We start from the raw sequence: 21,867 nt of genomic DNA on the forward strand, positions 1-21,867 counted from the left end.
GGCACCAATCACGACGCAGAACACACGTCATACAGGCGGGACTTAACCGGGAAAAGAAAGTTGGCACACGCCAATCACGCGCAGCAGTCGCCCCTCATTGGTCTACCGTTATGAATGAGGTGGGTCTTGACGACACTCACCGTTTAAGCTACTGTTGAAATTCCAGTGCTAACCAACTTTAGCCAGCTTGCTAACATGTAATTTATCGAATTTGAAGAGCTACATATAGCACATTTGAATTGAATATACAGCGCTATTCTGGGTTTAAATGCATATATAATATTTCATGTCCAATAGAGGAATATTTGAAAATCGTCTTGATGTTTGCTACTGCGCGTGTCTCCGTTACTGTAACTAGAACATGTCCAGTTAGCCAGAGCGCAGCAATCGGTGGATAACGAACCTGGCAAGCTAACCAGCCAGCCCGTTTGGACTGGGTCTGCGTTGAGGGATTTGAACAGGTTTCATCGCCCAGAAGACAGTAAAGCCGGATGCTGTGACTACCATGAGTCCCGCAGGTTGCCCCCATGTCAACAGCTTCAAAGTGGACAACTGGAAGCAGAACCTGAGGGTTATTTATCAGTGCTTCGTGTGGAGCGGTTCAGCCGAGACCAGAAAACGAAAGGTAACAAGTGACAGAGGGAAACGGGTGCTTAAAAGGGACCCTAACGAATGACAGAGAGTGCGCGCGCGTGTGTGTGTGTGTGTGTTCATGTGAGCTGGCGTCGCGTGCGTGGACAGTTCCCCGCCCTTCCAAAACAACACAAACATTCGACACAGACACTCTGAATACCAAACTACTTCTTTGCTCTCAGTCAAATACTACCCACGCTCCGAGTCTTGTTTTTCCTCGGTATCGGGCTCGAACTAGCCTAAATGCAACACCTCAACACCTGACAGACTCGCCACAGCGGCAAAACAGCCAAAACTGAGGCAAACTACCAGCATGTCACCCAGTTAACCCCGCACAGTCGAACCTTAGCTTACTTCAAACTCAGAGACCGCATAATAGATTACAAAGCTGATGTACATCTGTTTGCATTGGCACTGCGCCTGCAGTGGCTCCACTTCCTTTCACCAGCAGACCGCAGGCCAGCATTACACTGTGCTAAGGGGACATTCATTGATTTTTAAAATCAACTAAGCAGTCATGAATCTTTTCAACACGACGTACTCTATAGCAATTATCCTGCAAACCCCAAGCCATAATGACAGAGGTGCACCATTGCCTTCTGTGTACTGCATGACAGGATCAACAAGGTTTAACTGATAAAGCAATAGGATCTGTGCAATCAGTCAGACTCTTTCATATGGGCACAGCTTGTCTGTTATGTGCTCTTAAGAGAGGAGAACATCTTTTTATTGAGTAATGTTTATTGTTTATTAAGATTCACATAAAATGTGGGTACTGAGCAGATGTACACAATACTAGCATGTTGTGCTTGCATCTGCAATGTGTGATTGTGTGCTTGGCTGCATGCCTGTCTACACGCATCCTGTACTTGAATGTGCTCTGGGACAACCCTGGGTCCCCTGTCATCTGCTTGAGATCAGTGGGAGCTGGTAGTCCAGGAGGCATGTTTATTGAAATAAATGGTGTAGATATTTGCAGGGTCTCCTCCTGCCACAATTGTCTGCTTACCCTACCCTGAAGAGCAGACAAGGCTGGCAGGAGGGCTCACATCCCTGCTGCGTATTACCTCCCTGTGGCACTACATTTTTATTGATTGTGGCTCAGTTACATATACATGTCAGACAATTCTTCCGTCATTCACTTTCCGCTCCATGCTGACCGTTACCTGTAGTGTCAGCCTCAGATGGTCACAATCAACATTCAGTCTGCATCGGACAGTTGCTGACCTTCTGATGCAGATTGAATTTTAAGCATTTCTTCACCTTGAGAATTCAAAGGCTCTACTCTTTGGTTGGCTACAGTGTCAATCACATAAGTGTCTAATCACATCTGAATGTCAGGTACAACGAACAAACGTATTTTTCCCAAGATACTGCAGTGGAGCATGGTGACTGGAGCCTTGCAGGATAATGCATTCTCATTTCCCCATGTTATAACATTAAATTATGCCACAAGTAAATTAATTGTAAATTAATTACCCATCTTCATGTTTCATTTACAAATAATCACACATCTGTATATGTGTGCACCAAGCCACCATTACAATGAGACCAAAGACCTGCTACATCATGTGAGTCAGTCCTGTTCAAACTCTGAGCTTAGTACCAGAATCGGCAGTACTTTTCTTCTAAGTCCTGTTAAGGCTGTCTATTGTTAGTCTGCGCCACTGCTGCTGCCTGCACTCAGTTCAGCAACACAAAATGGAATCATTGTGAAAGAGGTCCAATGGCTTATAAACTCAAAGCTGGTGGCAAAAAGACAGAAGGTCAATGAAATATTTCACATTAGCTCAGTGTATTCTTGGCACTAGCAGTGGTTGCATTAAATGTCAATATGACTTCAGTTACAGCTCCTCCTCCTTGCATCACCTATATGCACATATTATAATTTTATTTTGAAATTCAAATAACCTCAATATACATCAATTTTATTTTGAATTGTTGTTTCTAGTGGAAAAGTTGAAATGTTTGAGACAAAAAAATGTGTACTAAAATGGTATTCCTCACATCATCCAGCTGAAAAATTGTAATTCAAGAACCAGAACTAGAACCAGGTTGATATATAAAATTTGGTGGTTGTAATTGAAGCCAGACGGATAAATATGCCAGGCCAATATTAGCTTATTGCAGATATGTCGGTGTCGGTCTATATGTTGGCCGATAACTAATGAGAAATTGCAGTACAGAAATGCCAAAGAAGGTTTGAGGTAATTTAGAAACAGTTTCACATAGTTTGTCCACCAGAGAACACTGAGAAGAGGATTTGTCAACTGTAGAATGTCCCGCTTAGTATGTATCTTGGTCACAATTCTTTAAAAAACAAATGAAAGGTAGTCTGTATCATGATTGTTTGTTTATGTTGTGTTTTTATGCTAATGTAATGTTTTTATGAGATATCGTTATCAGATTTTTAAAAATATTGAAAATCCAGTATCAGTCAGGCTATACTTTTGAATTTTCCAATGCAACAACCCAACTCTGTATATCTACAGACTACAGCACTGTTTGGATATGACGTGTTGTTATGGCAGAGAATCTTTTCAATCATCTTCATTAAAACAAGCGTCCATCTAATGCTTCCTTGGCAGGCAGGTAAGCTTGCACTGTTTTACAACAATCAATTACCCAGATTTGGTGTTTTATTTTCATGTTAGGTATTGCATCCAACTCATCACGGAGGACACAAATATTGAGAAAGGTGCCGAGATGCAAATTTTGTTGTTGTTCCTCTGCCTTTTTAAAATGACTTCCTTCCCTTATTTTTGTCAGGACTAACAGTATTTGATATAGTGCCTTTGTTTTGGAGGGAATAGTCCTTTAATTCCCCTAGCGCAACACCTACTCTAGATGCAGGCCTCTCCCTTCAATGGATGAGACAGATGTTGTAGATTTGGCTCACAGTGTGATAATGTCCTCACTTTTCTGTACACCTCTCACATAACATCCTCGTCCCTGACATCGCACACTCTGAGAAATATGACATGGACAGAGCTCTGGGTGTTCTTTGGGTATTAGGAAGACCACAAGGCCTCACTGAGCACGTAGCCTCTTAGTTAGTACATAGCCAGTGTGCTAAAGCAGCACTAATGTATAACTACTCCATGTGGACTGAGACTTCAGATGGCATGACAGTAGAGGATGTAAAGATGTGTTGACAGGCAGATGCAAATTCCTACATGAATACAATGTTCTCAGGGGCCAGAAAAATACACATGCGTACTGTAACACTTGACAGTTGAAAGAATGAGTGAGGAGAGATTGTTGCATATTGATGCCTTTTCATAATTCATGTGCTGTCTAAGCATTTATGCATGGAGTGGTGTGTGTGACTGGAATAAGAATCTGATTTTTTGTTTTTTTTCCCCCATTTTGTATATATGTCCATGTTTAGGCTGGCATGCCAAGCATATGCAAAAATAATCTGAAAAAGTAAGCATGTAAAGATCTGCCCATAAGCCTAGATCTAATGTTTTCACCTAGAGGCTTTTTAAAGTGTTTTTTGGTAGGAAGGAGATCAAAATGGTTACTTGAATCTGGTTAAAGGAATAATCTTTACATGGAGAGTTAGATGAGAAGAATGATATCACTCTCATATCAGTTGGTAAAATATGAAGCTACAGCCACGGGATGATTAGCTTAGCTTAGCACAAAGACTGGAAATGGATAACAAGATATAATGTGTTATTTAGTGAGCTTTAGAGGTGCTGGTAGGTGGATTTTGTTACTGTGGGACAAAGCCAGGCTAGCTGTTTTTTCCCCTGTTTCCAGTCTTTATGCTAAGCTAAGCTAACTGGTTTGGGATTTGCTGCTTCTCTCTTCTGTATCATTTAATATCTTTGGGTTTGGATTGTTTGTCGCACATAAGCAATTTGAAGGTGTCAATTTGGGCTCTGGGAAATTGTGATGGACATTTTTCACTGTTGTCTGACATTTTATAGACCAAAGATTGTAGCAATGATGCATCAGATGCTACTTTCCACTTTCAAACCAGGGTATTAAATATAATATCATGCAACAGTAGCTTACAATATACAAAATATGTTGGCACAAGCACTAGGCAATGTAGCAGAGCAGCAGTCACTGAAATGCTTTGCTCAATTCCTTTTTTAAATGTTTTCTATGCTGTTTGTGCTTTGTAGCATCTATTTCACCAAGATTTTGATGTCATTTATTTGGGTGTCGGTCATTCTGTAAAGGTTTTTTGCTGTTGGCATGAGTTTGCCAGCCGGCAGAGGTGGACTGGGACTTGGTTCAAGACATGGTAGAGTGACACTACACCACTGCAGTCCACTTTCAGACAGACCAGTAGTCCTGTTCCAATCCATTTTCATCCTCTCTTTCTGTTAATTGTTCTACTCTGCACCCTTATGTTCTTTGGAGATGACTCTGAAGTGAGATTTTAGTTAACAGAACACATTTTGTGAACTTAAAATTTGACATTGAATCAACCTTTTGCAGTGGCATCAAATTAGCATTAAAATTTAATCTCATCTCTTTGATTTTCTCCTTTTGTCTTTCTGTCTTTGCCCTCATGCCTTCTTCCATCTTCTTTCTTCTCCCTCCTGCCTTTTCTTATTTTCCCTACTGTCTTCTTCAACCTCCTCATATTCATGCTGGCTCATTGGCATGCCAGCTTCTCATCTGCATGCTTTTGAACTGTTGCTATCCACCCTCTATCCACCCCCCCCCCAACATGACTATCAAACAGAATATATAGGAATGTATTATTATTATCATGTCATCATTATTATTGTCATTCGATCCATTGTTAACATAAGAATATTGATAAGTGCAGCTTTAAAGCTGCATTTTCCATTTTAGTGTGTTCTGAATTTTTAAGCAGATGTATTTCCTAAAATGAACTTGATGGAACCAGAGCTACTGTTGTTGCAAATGTGTATCTGTTCGTGCAACAATTTCCTCTGTCTCTCTGTTTATGCCTTTCTCTCTGTTTCCTTTCCTCTGCCCCCCCCTTCCAGGCCAAGTCATGTATCTGCCACATGTGCGGCGCCCACCTCAACAGACTCCACTCCTGCCTCTACTGCGTCTTCTTCGCCTGCTTTGCCAAAAAACACATCCACGAACATGCCAAGAGCAAACGGCATAACCTAGGTATGGCACACACACACACACACACTCCCACTCTCATACACAAAGGCATTCACAGTGTCGACAGGTGCAGTTGGAGCAGGTGTGTTTTGAGTGCTCTTGTGTCACACCAGGCATCCAGACCTGCAATTAGCCCCCTCTGCATAAAGGAGTCGGTCCCTGCCTCCTAAACAGACACACTCACAGGATATACATCATGCACACAAACACCGTCAGTAATGCTTCTTCTCTCAAAACAAAGGCTGCTAAAAGCACTAATTATTCGGCTGAGTGGCTAATGAAGACGTAGTCTGGTGTGATTGCATAAAGCGCTGACGGTTCATAAACACCAGAGAGTGTGCGTTTGTGTCTATATTTGAGGTCCGCTATAAGTTAGTTATATATTGGACTTTTTCACCGGCCTGGCTGTGACACATTTGTGGTTTTGTGACGCATTTAATCAAGCAAAATAATTGAGAGTAACAGAGAGAGCTATTATGCAATCTAGTGCAATATAACTGCAACACAGTCTAAAAGGCTTGGCCTCAAGGTGGATTTGAATGTCACCTGTGTATTTAGCCTCTTGTAGCCCATTAGAGGGAATATATGCATTAGTGAACTTACTAATTAATAGGGACTGAGGTCTGTCTTGGTGGCTGATTTAAAATTAAGCACATTTACACACACTAAGAATCTACTTTGAGTACACCTCCCTGTTTTACAATCAGCTTCCTTCAAAACCCTTCAAAACATTCAGTGGTGTGTGTGTGTGTGTGTGTGTTTATGGGGTAGATCACAAACATGAGATTTGCTTCTGCCTTGTTTTGACAGGATTATTATTCCATGTGAGACAAGGTAAGATAAAACGTTGCACATCAGTGATTTCAGTGATAATCTGCATTGGATTAGTTGAAATATTCTTCCTTTAAAAATGACTGAGAAGTCTTCTATTTTCAGAAATGCAACAACCGCACTGTGTTCCTCACCACAGCTCACATGGAGGTTGCTTTGTTGGCAAGCGCTCACAGCGAGAATTGAGAAAGTTGTATTTCTCTTTGCCGAATTAAATATTTGCATCAAATAGACACAATCTGGATGGCTCCAGATTTGAACAGAGACGTGGGTGTTTGCTGAACACCAAGAACAGTTGGCTGTTTTCCCCAGCCATGCTACTCCCACAGGGACACACGGCCTGTAATAATGAAAACATTGCACACAAATCACTGAATTATTGCAGAGAAAATTGCTGTGTATCACCTGATCCTACCCAGTTAAACAACTGCTGAACATGTGCAGTCTTTGGCAGAATGTGAAGCAGTCTGGAAAAGGCATTCACCTGTAAACTGCTCTTATTATAAACTATTGTACTTTGTGCAAAGAATGGGTGATATTGATGTACAGATGGGTGAAATGATAACACAAGTGTCTCAGTAAGGTTTTTCTCTGCCACGAGCCTCCAGAACAGCTCCGATGCTCCTTGACTTAGATTGAAGGTCTCTGGAACTCTGGAGGGAAGATATTCCCTCATTTGGTGTTTTGATGATGATAACGGTGAGGGCGCTTAAAATGTTCCTCCACAATCTCCCATAGGTGTTTAACTGGGTTGAGAAGGCACATTTATTCATATCATTTTCAGTCAAACCATTCAGTGAGCCCTCGCGCCCTTTGTGGAATCATCTGCAAATGTTATGTTTCTCTACTCATTTTATTCCATTTTTTCTTTCTTTCATCTGTCACCCTTTTTTGTGTCATGATTTTGCAAATGTGTGCAGAATCATCAAACTGTGTTCCACTGGTAGAAATGGGAAAGAAAGCTCATTTTGTTCGTTTTTAATGTGCTTAGAATCACTAATTCCAACGGCACAACACGATCATGTCCACATGTCCTTGGTCCACTGTTTCCGTATACAAAAGTGGGCTTCGTGTGTCACGCTATACGTATTTCAGATACGTATACGTAAGGCTTGCATGAAAAAAAGTCACTTCACATAATAAAAAGTAGAGGTGTGAGTGATATAGGCAGTATTAAAGTGTACAATGTATATAATCACAAAGTTTAGGATGTAGGATTGCACAGCAGCAAATAATGCATATTTATTGCAGTTTGGTTATCACACCGGATGCCAGCAGTGGAGACTCTCACTGGTTGGTGCTCAGCTCTTGAGGCTGCTTTGCCCAAGCTGTCGGAGAGGTGAAGAAGAGTCATAGGATAGAGGGGAGGTGGTAGCCAAAGATTATTATTTTTCCCCATCTAACTAGATGATGCACTGCAACCTCTAAGAAGAGCTAGGCTGATGAATCAACTGCGCTGATATATCAGCCGATATTAGCTTATTGCAGATATTTCGCTATCAATGTGCATGTCAGCCTTTACCTGACAAGAAATTGCAGTACAAACAATTCCAAATATGTTTGATGTCATTAAGAAATAGTGTCTCCATCATATAGTATATCCACCAGAGAGCACTGACATGTTTATTTGTTTTTCATCTGGAAAATGCCCCGCTCAGTACATAATGTGGTCTCAATTCTTCAATAACAAAATTTAAAGGATCTGTATGAAAATGTCTGTTCATGTTATGTGTTTATTTAAAAAAACAGAAGAAGAAGAATCATTATTGGAATTTTTAAACTCTCAAATATTTCTATCAGTATTGGCCTTCAGTATCAAAATCCAGTATGAGTCGGGCTGATTGGTGGTTGAGCTGAATGAGACCGATCGAGCAAGTGACAGCAGACTTGATGTTGGCATACTGTGCATTCATGTAGCAGAACATGCAGTAGGCGGCAGCCGTGTGTACACTGCAATAAAGCAACATGCTAAGATATTTAGCACTGGGCAGGGTGAAAATACACAGTACAATTCACAGCCATTGCATTTGAGGCTGAAGCTGCATAGAGATGTAGTGTACCAACGCTTGTGCAGACATTTGTACAACCTTTTTATTGTTCATAAGAACACTGAACCAAAAACCAGCACAGACTTCAGAGGCAACGTTCAAAAGATACTGTAAACAGCATATTATCTTCAACGCAACACATCATCCTGTTAGACTCAATGCTGCAATCCCAGCTTTACACCCAGTAGCTTTCTGTTTTATTCTCCACATAAAGGAATCAGGCTGTTTGAGCTGCAAGTGAAGTACGTTACTGCAGTGTTTGGAGGAGAGCGGTGCCGCAGCAAAGACACTCGGGGTGTCCATGACAAAGGCTGGCTTTGGCAGATGTTGAGAATTTGCCGATTTGTTTTGTTATGAAGCCTCCTTTTGCTCGGCATTATCACTCAGCTCAGGAAGACCCCCTCTGGTGGGTGTGTGTGTGTGTGTGTGTGTGTGTGTATGTGTTTCCCACAGAGTGTAATTGTGAGTTTAATTAGGTTAGCTGCTGAATCAAATGCTGCAAAAAATAGTGAGAAACAGTCTAATACAGAGGGAGAGAAAAGATTTTTTTTTTTTTAAAGGGACAGCTCTCAGCAGACTGTTGAGGAGGTAATTAAGTCGTCTTTAACAAACCCTGTGGAATTAGCCTCCATTATCCCCGGCCCCTCCTCCTTCCTGCTTCTCCTCCTTTCTTTTTTGCCGTTCCATCTCTTTCATCTAACCGTTTCATGCATTTTCACTCACAGCTATTTGGCCAGTGCTGTTTGCAGCCTTGTATTGGGCTCATCTCTGTCTCTGTCCTCTTCTCTTTTGGCCTCCTCTTGTTCCCATGGTTACCTGATGACCCTTTCGATATTCAGATTTGTAAAAGGATTACATCTAATCGCACTTGTACCATCAGCCTCGTGTTTCTTGCCGTCTTTTCATTTTTCCCTCTTTTTCTCTTCTATCAATTCAGTGAAATTATGCACTTAAGTGTACTTCCTTCCTTCCCTACCTCCTCACCTTCCTCCGCCTGCATCCTTTTTTTCCCTCTCCATACCTTCAGAGGATGACAGCCGACAGGCAGGTTGTCATAGCATCAGCAAACGGATATCTGCAGGGTACAGAGCAGGTGAGGAGAGGGGGAGTGGAGGGATTTAGTTTGTGTTTGAACATTTAAGTGAGTGTGTGACAGCGAAAGATTTCACAATTAGATAGGCGCCTCCCACCCTTTCCTTCTCCTCACCTTTTAACTTCTCCTTGCTCTCTCCGTCTCTCGGGATGTCTCTCCGTCGTTCCTAGATGGTGTTAACAGATAGCTGATATGTCAGCAGATAAGCCCGGCTACCTGGCATTGCAGCACCATGGCAACGTGGCCTGAATAGAAAAAGACTTGAGCGATGAAGCAGTTAGCAGTTCACACAGCTTGTAGCGATGCACAGCCCTTTTTCACCCCCTGACAAACGGATAAACGGATCTGTCTCAGCATTTGAATAAAACAGCTTTCTCATGCATTATTTTTTTTCCCCCTTCTCTTTCTCTCGTCCTCATCCGTCTTTCTAGCAATTGACCTGCTGTATGGAGGAATTTACTGTTTTATGTGCCAAGACTACATCTATGACAAAGACATGGAACAGATTGCCAAAGAGGAACAGAGGAAAGCCTGGAAAATGCAAGGTATGACTGCATGAAACACACACAATGTGGCATACACACTATGTCTCCCATGAGTGTTACACCAAGTGTTACAGCTCTTGGTCCAAGTGGTAAAAGTGTAATTTTTAGTTAGTTTTGTCACAATAATCTAAGACATTATTATCTAGAACATGTCTTTCCAAAAGCTAGAAAGGAAAGAAGAGGAAAGCATGCACACGTGTGTGTGTGTGTGTGTGTGTGTGTGTGTGTGTTCCAGGTATAGGGGAGAAGTACTCGACGTGGGAGCCCACCAAAAGGGAGTTGGAGCTCCTCCGCCACAACCCCAAGAGGAGGAGAATCACCTCCAACTGTACTATTGGTTAGTATCTCTTTTTGTCTCTCATGCGCACACACACACACACACACACCAGTGTCAGAGAGGATGCCTGTGTCGCTGCAAAGAGCTGGATGTCTAACTGGGCCAATCGCTCAGTTCCAGAGAGAAGGACAGAATGGAGATCTGAGAGGGAGGAAAACATGTAAATGCAGAAAGATGAAGCAGCACCGTCATCATCAAATATGCAAAGTTTACATGCACTGTACACAATTAAAGGGGTACTTTACACTTGCCACCACTGCCTCTCTCTGCTGTCCGCTGGGTGACATAAGATGTGTCATCCAACAAACAGCCGTGATATGGACTACAGCTGAGTTACAGCCTGTAATTCATCAGTTATAGTAGGTAGCATAATGTTAGCTGCAGAAGTGATCTAGTAGAGCTGTTATATTGTTGAAACTTATTGTTTGCTTTTCCACAGAGAGTCATTTGATTGTCACGTAACAGTACATGCAATATTATATTGTACGTGTGGGTGGCGTCATGGTGAAGTGGGGTCAGATCTCAAAATACTGAGAGTCAAGTTAACTTTGTTATTATTATATAACTTTATTGCCACTACAACAGTTGTTAGGAACTTACCTTTGTGTGACAGGACAACATTTAACACAACATACTAATAAAAGCATCATATAAATAAAACATATTAAAATGAAAAGTACCTTAAATATTAATGATAAGCTCCAGATTTTAATAACCTAAACATTACTATTAAAATACAAAGAAGTACCAAAAATAATTACAAGAAAACCATAAGCTAAAAACGAAATGTACCCTGAAGTGCCAGAAGTTTACCATTCATGAGTCAAATTGTAAACTGTTCAGATTTAAAACAAAGTTGTCTACACCTCCTCTCAGAGGGCATTTGCTTTAAGTTTCCGAAAAATAAATCATCTCTGATCAGCCAACTTTAACATTTTGTAAATGTTGCTTTACCGTTTAAGATTTGCACAGATTATAGTGCCAAGAAATTTAAACTCTTTCACATTTTCACCTGGTTTCCCGGCAAGAGACAATTTATACTATGACTGCGGTTCCATACAAGTACTGAGTAGGTGTGTTGAACAAATCAGTGATGGGATGTGCCAAAACTTTCTTCAATTAAACAAAGATAAAACTGAAAAAATTGTTTTTGGAGCCAAAGAAGAATGATTTAAAAGACGTTAAAGACCACAAACCAATCTTGGTGTAGTCATAGACTCGGACCAAAAGTTTTACATCCACCTTAAGACATTTACTAAATCAGAATATATCAAGAATTAATGGATTTATGTCTCAGCAGGATTTAGAAAAACATATCCATGCGTTTAGCTCCAGTAGGCTCCACTACTGTAACGCTGTCTTTACATGTCTCTTTAGAAAGTTGATCAGACGGCTGCAGCAGATTCCGAGTCCTCATTAAGACCAGGAGAGTGGATCACATCAGTCCAGTTCTCAGATCTTCACATTGGCTTCCTGTGTGTCAAAGAATTGACTTTAAAATACTACTGTTGGTTTATAAAGCACGGAATGGTTTAGGCCAAAATACATTTCTGATCTGTTGCTCTGTTATGAACCATCCAGACCCCTCAGATGGTCTGGGATAAACACGGAGAAGCCGAATTCAGTTTTTATGCAGCACACCTGGAACAAACTCTCAGAAAACTGCAGGTTGGCTCCAACTCTCAGAAAAGTCTTCAGCCGTGATTTACTGTTTGCCACTTTTTAAAAAGAGAAAAAAAATTATATAAAAGTAATAATTGAATAATTACAGGGGCCCTATATTGCAACACTTACCGTACAATGACATTTCAATAATCTTTATACTATAAAACATTAAGTAAATATTTACATTTTAATCAAAGAGTACAGTACATTGTAGGGATGCTATTAAAACCCACAGCGCTCGACATTAGACAGCTACAGTAAAAGTTGACGTTAGCTAGCGTTAGTGTTAGCGTAGTGTTGACCTGACATTAGTCGAAGGGTTTTCTTGCTGAAAACAAATATCATAACGGATTATAAAAAAAACAGCTGAGCGCCACACAGCAACAATGGCTACAGGGAGAAAGGACGGCTGCATGATCAGAATTATTTTTCTATTAACGTGAGTACTGTAGCTGTTGAGCTCAATAATGAGCAGATTTACAGTAGTTCTGAACTTTAATTTACCTTCGACATGACACCATTGGTAATATATTGGGATCCCACATCCACTCCGTTCTTAAAGAAGAGCGACCGTCTTTTCATGAGCTGACCTGTCCAACACTGGCCCGGACGGATCAGTGACTGGTCAGTCAACTTGCCCTGCATAAATTTGTACTGGCCCCGGGCCATCGGTTTATCGGTCTATTCTAAATTCCCTCTGACACGCACCTTTGTTATAACGTTACATTGTTTGAAGGGACTATGACTATGTTAGGTAACTGGACGCAGCCGTCACTAAATGCTAACGTAGCTCCTCAGGGGCTGAAGCTGTTATTTTACTCATTTAGACAATCTAACTGGTGACAACATATTAGTTAAGGTTGTAAGGACTATGGCTGTTGGTAGTTGTTGTTTATTTTGTTTAAATATGCAGAACTGTAATTTTATGGGTTATTGTTGTTCGGACGATTAAGCTAAGATAGCTAATATGTGCCAACGTCAGTGTCCGTTTTCTCCACACTAACTGGCAACTATACCACGTGATACCAACGTCGTTATACTATTGGCTCACGAGCCTCGTTAGAAGCAGGAACCAAATGTAGACATCTCACACAGAGATAAACAAAACATTCATTGACATTTCCTAATCCTTACACTATAAAACACCATGACCCGTCAACATTTTTAAATGATTATTTCACAATCTTTTTTTTTTTTTTTTTTAGGGAAAGTGTTTTTTTTTTCAATATTCTTCTACATAAAAATATTATCAATATAACCTTTTTAAATGTGCCTTTTTATATTACCTTGTGTGTCTTTTCTAAATGCCTTTTATGTCTTATGTAAAGCACTTTGAATTGCCTTGTAAAGCAATGGAGAAATTGCATTCTCAAGCAGAGTTGGGGCGTATTTGGAAAGATGTGCATCTTCAAACTAGTTTTTTACCTTGACAAAAATTTAGCTGACAGCAATATTGATAAGTGGGCTGATTTGTTGTCTCCAGAGAAAAGCAGCAGAATATATTTGATGCAACAGGGAATATTAGAATGAGGCAGCGTTTGGCAGTGTGCGGGAGTGAGCAGAGCTGGCATACGTTTAACACCTTGTAGCAGCCTGCAGGGATGTGCTCTAGCATCATTAACATCCCTGGCACTGTCTTAGGTGAAAGAAATTACAGGCCTGGCTGCTCATCTGTGAGAACACTACCTCCATCCTGCCGTCCTCTCCCTCCTCCTCTGTCCTGCTTCCTTCCGTCCTTCCACCCTTCTCTCCCGCTTTTCTTCTCCTCCCTCTCCCCTCGTCTGTATCTGTGTGTGGTTTGGTCTGCTGTAATCCGAGAAGGCTTTCCCAGCGTGCAGTCCAACGATGCCTCAGGGACATCACGGTATTACTGTGTTATATATATATGTGTGTGTGTGTGTGTGTGTGTGCGCCCTTAACAGCATTGCAGCTTAGATGCCCCACTGCAGCAGCCAAGAAAAATGATCTGGCTTTCTCTCCGTCCCCACTTTCTTCTTTATTCCTCCCTCACCCTTCCACCCATTCTTTCTCTTCGTCTCTTCTTTATTGCCTGCTTCTCATGTCTTTTTTCTCTGCTCTTATAAAACCCTCAGGCCTGCGAGGTCTGATAAACCTGGGCAACACGTGCTTCATGAACTGCATCGTCCAGGCGCTGACACACACCCCGCTGTTGCGTGACTTCTTCCTGTCCGACCGACACAAATGCGAGATGCAGAGCAACTCCTGTTTGGTGTGTGAGATGTCGCAACTCTTCCAGGAGGTAACTGTCTCCTTTTTTTTTTTTTAAGAATTTGTTCAAATGAGTAGAAGAAGAGGAATAAGAGGTGTAGAAGGGGGCGTTTTCTCTCACACATGCAGCCTTTCCTTCTCCAGTTCTACTCAGGCCATCGATCGCCACACATCCCCTTCCGTCTTCTTCACCTGGTGTGGACTCACGCCCGTCACCTGGCCGGCTACGAGCAGCAGGACGCCCATGAGTTCCTCATCGCAGCGCTGGATGTCCTGCACAGACACTGCAAAGGTCGGACACGCATGCACACAGAGACACAGATAATAAGATAAATATGTCGAGAAAATGGCCAAAATGCAGACAGATGTGAAGGAGGTGACAAAAAAAAGCAGGAAGACTGACAGAGAGGAGGCTCTTAGCTGAGTGTAGGTGAGACAGGAGGAGAGCTAGTTGGAATGATTGGATGAGTGGAGTTGAGAGGATGAAAAGAGAAGAGACAGATGCACTGACTGACAGGAAGATGGAGAGACACTGTTCTGATCTCTCTTGGATCCCTGTCTCTCTCTCTGCAGAGAGGGTGTCTGTGAAGTTACACAGCATTGCTTTTAGTGACTGTGTGTGTGTGTGTGTGTGTGCGCGCATTTATATCCACACAGACGACAACGGGAAGAAAGCCAACAACCCCAACCACTGCAACTGCATCATCGACCAAATCTTCACAGGGGGCCTGCAGTCTGACGTCACCTGTCAAGTCTGCCAGTAAGTATGCTTGTGTGTGACTGACAAAAAACCTTTTCGGCCTCGCTAGAGGGTGTGTAAAGAGATTAAAGCCTAATAGAACAAAGCCATGACCTTGTACACTACAGCATAGTCTTACAGTCCAGTTCCATTATGTTACAGTATGCCTGACTTGTACTGTCTTGATCAAACAGCCGCTCAGAAATGAAACACTTCACTTGTCTCTCACCATCCTGGATCAGAACTCTCTAATGCCCTGTCCTGAGGCGACCCCTCCTGCCTCTCCTCTCCTCCATCATTCTCACAGTGCACCATCAATCACACACACACACACACACACACACACACACACACACACACACACACACACACACACACACTGAACCGCCACACTGCAGCAACAGGAAAACCCTTTCATGGCATACAGGCTGATCTCTAGTTCCACCTGGTGGTCAAAGAAAGAATCGGGTCTTTGTGCTCTGAGATGCATTTTTCATTTAAGACCTTTAGGAATGGACACTGCAATGGATGTGGAAGTATAGCTCTACCAGCAACATATGACTCACTTTATAAATCGTAACTTTTATAAGCAGTTAGTTGAAGTACTGAGATCCTTTTCAAGCTCAAGCAAAAGTAACAGCAACAGATTGTACAAATACTCCATTACATGTAAAATGCCTGCATTCAAAACTTTACTTGAGTAAAAGTAAGCAAGTATCATCAGAAATGTATTTAGGTATCAAAAGTACTCATTATGCAGAATGACCCCTTTGATAGTGTTTTAATATTATACAATATATTATTGGATAATTATAATAATTGCATTCACCTGTAAGCAGCATTTTAATGTTGTAGCTTGTCAAGGTGGAGCTCATTTTAACTTCTTTATATGATTATCATATTATAGTTTGCACTGCAAAAGTAATTATTGATTCATTATTGAGTCGTAAAAGTCTTGTCTTTCTTCTGAAAATAATAAAATCTGCAGTCTAGTTAGATTAACCCGTGTCCTATGAAATCAACTTGAATCAAGAATGTTCGATTAAAAAGTGAGACAGAATAATGGTCTGCTGCTCTAGAGTTTAAAAAAAAAGTTTAATAATTCACGAAACCAGGTGACTTTTCTTAAAACAGGTTGAAGTTATCTTACCACAGTGGCAGATTGTTTCACTTGATTTAAGAAAATAAGACTTCTAGGACTCAAGGAGTAATTAGAGAGTAAAGTACAAGTGCTAAGTAGAAGTGAACTTGAGTACAGCACTTAAAGTGGCATCCAGTGTTTCTTTCTCTAGATTCAGCCAAAACTATTAAGCAGGCCACCTTTAGGTGAACCAGGCATGAACAGATTTTGGAGCAGTGATGTCCATCCCTCCTACAGTTCCTCTATGACTTGGGTTTGCTGGACCATATGAAAATGCAGTGGGCCCTTAAATCTAAAAACAAAGTGATTCAAACCAACTAAAAGAAGCACTGCGCTTTGGCGTAGAGTCTAAAATGGGATGGTTGCTTGCAAAAATAAGTGGAAAACTATTAAATAATCATCAAAAGAATTTTTAAGCATACTGTGAAATAATGATTTATCACAGCTGAGGTTCACAATGTTTTGGTTTCAGGTTTGCGAAGCCTTATAGCAAATGCAGTGATCCATAAACTTTGTTTGTTTATATCAGAAGAAAGTCGGAAATCCTGCTGCCACCAGACTTTTGCTGGTTTATGATTTATTCACTTTACATTCCCCATTTAAAATGTAAGCTTAACATGGTGCCAACTCATCCTTTACTTTTGACCAAAGAAAATGGATAGCAGATATTCTACAAAGCACAGAGCAGCTTATGCCGCACTAGTCACCGTTTTTGGATAGAATGAGTTGAGCCACTCAGTTTAGGTCATAAGGTCAGTATTTACCGGCTAAAGGAAAGCACACTCCACCTTTTTGTGGCAGCCGTGGAGCTAGTTGATGACCTCTGCTTTCACCGACCAGCACGCCGGCTCGTGCTTCCCTCCCTTACTGTCCCTGCTCACGGCTTTCAGCTCTGTCTCTGTGTTCCATGAAGGGTGCTGATGAAGGTCCTGTGTGTCGACTATCCACTCTCTGGCCGCTCCCTTTGCGTTCAAGAAGCTGAATCCAAAAGCACTGGATGAAACAACCATCACATTTTATTATTGAGTCCACCTGCAGGATGAGGCCTTTCTGTGTGGACTTTACATGTTCTCCATGCACCTGTGTGGGTTTCATCTGAAAGCTCCGGTTTCCTCCCACAGTTGAAGACATACAGCATAGGTGATTTGGAGGCTTTAAATTTCCTTTAGGTGCGATTGTGGAGCGTTAATGTTTTTGTGTGTTAGCACCGTGACGGACTGGCAACCTTCCCAGCATGCACCCCACCTCTCGCCCAATGTGAGCTGGAGCAGGCGCCAGCCCTCTGCAGCCCTGCACCAGATAAGCAGTTTAAAGAAAAGCTTGATGGTAGCCAAGAGAGTTATTTAGAAAAGATGGTCTCCACCCAAATGTTCTCAGTTCACGAATGCCAACAGCCAATATAATTTGCTTTATATCCTTAACTGCCAGCACTAAGCTGCAGCGTGCATGTCTGAATGATGTTCACAGTAGAATTATCTTCATAGCCCAGATGAACAAGCTTAGCTGCCAACATTAGGAGTGCAAGGGTCAAAGCCACGGTGCCAAGATGTAGTTTATGCCAGAATTTTTACTATCTCCCTCTTTTGTCTCCCTCTCACTTATGTGTCTGAATTAAGGAAAACTACAAAGTGCAGTGTCTTACTGTGCCTCCTATGAAGTGGGTAACAGACTGTTGATTTGTACATCTTCCACACAGCAACTCCTTGAACCTACATTAGATATCTGCAGCATTTTCATCTTCTCATACAGACTCACCATCTCGTGCGTCTCTCTGTCTTCCTCTTAGTGGTGTTTCGACAACCATAGACCCCTTCTGGGACATCAGCCTGGACCTGCCAGGCTCCTCCACCCCATTCTGGCCCCTCAGCCCCGGGGGAGACGGATCAGCACTTAACGGAGAGAGTCACACCACTGGAGCCACGACGCTCACAGACTGTCTGCGCAGGTAACTGACATTATGACAATATTTGTTATATCATTTTTGATAAATTCCCTCTTTTGTGTCTCAAATCTTCTTTCTTTCTGCCATACAGTTACAAAATGGAAGTAACCAGTGCAGCATTTTGATTTCAAAGCAGAAATAAACACAAACGCATTAGCACTAAATCTCATCCTCTCCTGTCTAGGTTCACCAGGCCAGAGCACCTCGGCAGCAGTGCTAAGATCAAGTGCAGCGGTTGCCATAGTTACCAGGAGTCCACCAAGCAGCTGACCATGAAGAAGCTGCCCATCGTGGCCTGCTTTCACCTCAAAGTAAGAGTGTGCGTCTGATGGTTTGACTGCTAATTCAGCGGGTAATGGTTATCAGAGCGCCGTTCTAACACTTGTTGCTTTGTTTGTTTTCAGAGGTTTGAGCATTCAGCCAAACTGCGGCGGAAGATCACAACTTATGTCTCCTTCCCCTTGGAGCTGGACATGACCCCCTTCATGGCCTCCAGGTGAGCACAATCCAAATGAGGACAGCTAAAAACTGAAAAGGAAAGAAGTAAGTTGCACAAAAACTAAACAATTTGGAGCGATGGAAGGAAGATCTGTCTCTGGAAGAAATAAATGACTGCTGTGGCCTCAGCAAACACATTTCAGCTATACAGTCATGTACGTAGCACTGCATCATGGCTACGGTCTAGTTTATGTGTGAAACTGACTGAACACTAAGCTACTATATGAATCTGTTTATGTAACAAAAATATCTGTATTTAGCTGCTCACAAAATATGCAAGATCTGAAGTTATAAGAAGTGATGGATTTGAGTTATGCCTCTGAAAAAAAGTGGTTTGACGTTTGCATCCAAACATCTGCATGCTTCGTATCTGTTCAGAGCGCATTAACTGTTTGTTTTCTGATTCTGATATCCAAATAATGTATTTGTTTAAATCCCTACTGAACACATGTATGTACACACTGCTATACCAATAAAACAGAAAGTCACATTGCAATAAATGCTTACTTTGTTTTGTTGGATTTGTAGCACAAGCACACCTGTTTGTATTGCTTTGTTCTGCTGTGTGTTTCAGTAAAGAAAGCAGGATGAACGGGCAGTACCAGCAGACCGTGGACCCCTTCAACAATGACAACAAGTAAGGCAAACATCTGTAATAAACCAGTGTCTGAACCAGCACGGGTTCCAAATATTCCTAAAGTAACCGGTTTATCATCACTCTGTCACCTGACTCATTAAGGTCGTGTGAGTGACCTTGTGCAGTAATTGCATATAGAAATGTATTCAGTTTTCATCAACAAAACCTGTCTCCTTTGGTTTTCCTTCCTGCTCCCTCCTCCCCCCATGGGGAGGCCGCCACAGAAACATCATTAAGCCTCTTCCTTTCTCTCTCTTCTGTCTGCTTCAGGTATAGCTTATTTGCAGTGGTGAACCACCAGGGGACACTAGAGAGCGGCCATTACACCACCTTCATCCGCCAGCACAAGGACCAGTGGTTCAAATGCGACGATGCCATCATCACCAAGGCCAGCATCAAGGATGTCCTGGATAGTGAAGGGTGAGCAAATCATAGCATTAAACATAGCGCCTCATGTTGAAACTGTATTTAGTTAGATGTTTTCAATGTAACTAAATACAGTTTGTGTTTGTAATAGCTGTTTGACAGTGACTGCTCCCTTATCAGTGATGCTTCAACCTGACCTCATGGTACTTTTTTATCTCCCTAGGTACCTTTTGTTTTACCACAAACAGTTCCTGGAGTACGAATAGCTCCCTCCGTTAGCACTGCCTGCAGGAGGAGACGAGGGATGATGCAAGGATTAGTTGCATGGGAAAAGGTAACAGAGTGACGAGAGAGGCATGGAAACACAAACACAAGCCTGCCTGAATCACTCTAGTCGCAACTCTCACTCTAACATGGAACCACCCTTACGACATACTAATCTAGTTCCACCGTACGACATTCAAGAAAGAACTGTCTGCTGTGCAGGATAGTGCAAAAGTCCAAGAATCCAACTAAATGCAAGAAATTTGGAAGGGAGATTTGTATGGGCCCTGAAGGAATATCGCGTACTTGCAAGTTTTTCACTTGAATTCAGGGGATGAAGAAGAAAGCAGCTGTGATAATCTGCCATAAGAAAGAAATTACTGCAGAATCAGCCTGTGCTTGCTCTCAGAAAGAGGAATAGTGTCGTATCCCTACTTTTTTCTCTTTTTCAGACAGGCAGATTTATTTGGGGGAAGGTTTACTTGATCACAAATGCTGTTCATCACCACCGTCCTGTTTCATGCTCGCACAGCTGCATTTAGTAAGTCGCAGCCTTCCACAGGGGTCAGAGGCGCTGCTTTAGCACGGAAAGTGATTTTTACCTAAACTGGCAATTTGTCTAACACACCCACACTCCTCCAAATGACCAAATATTTCAAGGATTGAAGTTGTCTTATTATGCATTTTTGTTTCGAATGCAAAGAGTGGAAAAAAAATCACCTGACAAATTAAGTATTATAAACATTGTATAGAAAGACACTTAATTCCATTCATTACTCGTGAGTTTGTAGTTGTCAGTCAGATACTTTTAGGAAACATTTTCTTTAACAAAGACGAGTAGGCAAAGGATCAGTTATTTTCTGCATCTCATGCTGCTTCCAGCAGTCACGGGGGAAATAAATTACACAGGGAATATTATATTTTTATACATGCTGCAATTAAAACATTTGTTTATGGTTGTGCATTCTCCTTAAACTCACATTGTTCCGTCTGTGTTACGTTGTGCCGTCAATCATGTTTGTTGTTACACACAAAAGCAAAATAGTGCTGAAAACGTTCATGAAACTGCTGCTACGGCGGCTTAAATTTTTTTTTTCCCTACTTAATTTGGCTACTTTTTGTCACATTTTTTTGCCAGTACAGAGGCATATTCTCCATGTTCAAGATATGTTTTGCCCTTTCAGGTAAATGGCAAAAAAGAAATGAAACAAAAGAGCAGAGCGTTATTCTCAGTTCAGAGTGTGTATAATGGGTCAGCAGCTCGATCCTGCAGTGTTAACCGTCGGCCGCATGTTGCTCTAATTTGGTGTGTTTGTGTGTGTGTGTGTGTGTGTGCACGTGTATGTGCCTGAGAGGGCGGGGGGGGAAGCTCAGTGTAGGTGTGTTTGTATAAAATGTGTTATTGCGTGTAAAGAGAAAACAAAGTGTGTATGTGTCTTTGTTTGTATGCACGTGTGTCGTGCGCGTGCGTAATATACCGTATGTTCTTGTACTGAATCAGTACTTGCATTCAGCATGCCGTCTGAGCTGGGTATCACAGTTTGATAGGATTCTTTCCACATGTTGATGTATGTAAAAGTATAAATGTATAGTTTGTATGTAAGAGACAAATGTTGAAACCTCAAAGTCAATTTGTTCTTCTATATTGCTGGATCCGGGCCACGGGGTCGTAATCGGAAGAAACTTGTCTTGACCCGGTCAGTCATTCCTCGCACACACATGTAACTGCTGCAAGAACTGGACACAGTGATTGACAGACACTCAAATAAAGACAAATCTATATCTGTAAA

The 21,867-nt window shown here is 41.7% G+C and overlaps 1 protein-coding gene across 1 annotated transcript; it reads left to right on the forward strand.

The window, feature by feature from the left end:
* Positions 1–8: 8 nt before the first annotated feature.
* usp22 (ubiquitin specific peptidase 22) lies at positions 9–21,867 on the forward strand. Its single transcript, XM_044179333.1, has 14 exons — positions 9–119; positions 359–625; positions 5,613–5,745; positions 10,146–10,259; positions 10,495–10,596; positions 14,355–14,521; positions 14,635–14,782; positions 15,148–15,250; positions 18,157–18,315; positions 18,497–18,623; positions 18,717–18,808; positions 19,385–19,447; positions 19,718–19,867; positions 20,037–21,867. The coding sequence occupies exons 2-14, from the start codon at positions 506–508 to the stop codon at positions 20,077–20,079; spliced, it is 1,521 nt and encodes a 506-aa protein (XP_044035268.1). The 5' UTR covers positions 9–119; positions 359–505; the 3' UTR covers positions 20,080–21,867.

Source organism: Siniperca chuatsi, linkage group LG20 (assembly GCF_020085105.1).
Source record: "Siniperca chuatsi isolate FFG_IHB_CAS linkage group LG20, ASM2008510v1, whole genome shotgun sequence".
In the NCBI taxonomy this organism is placed as follows: domain Eukaryota; kingdom Metazoa; phylum Chordata; class Actinopteri; order Centrarchiformes; family Sinipercidae; genus Siniperca; species Siniperca chuatsi.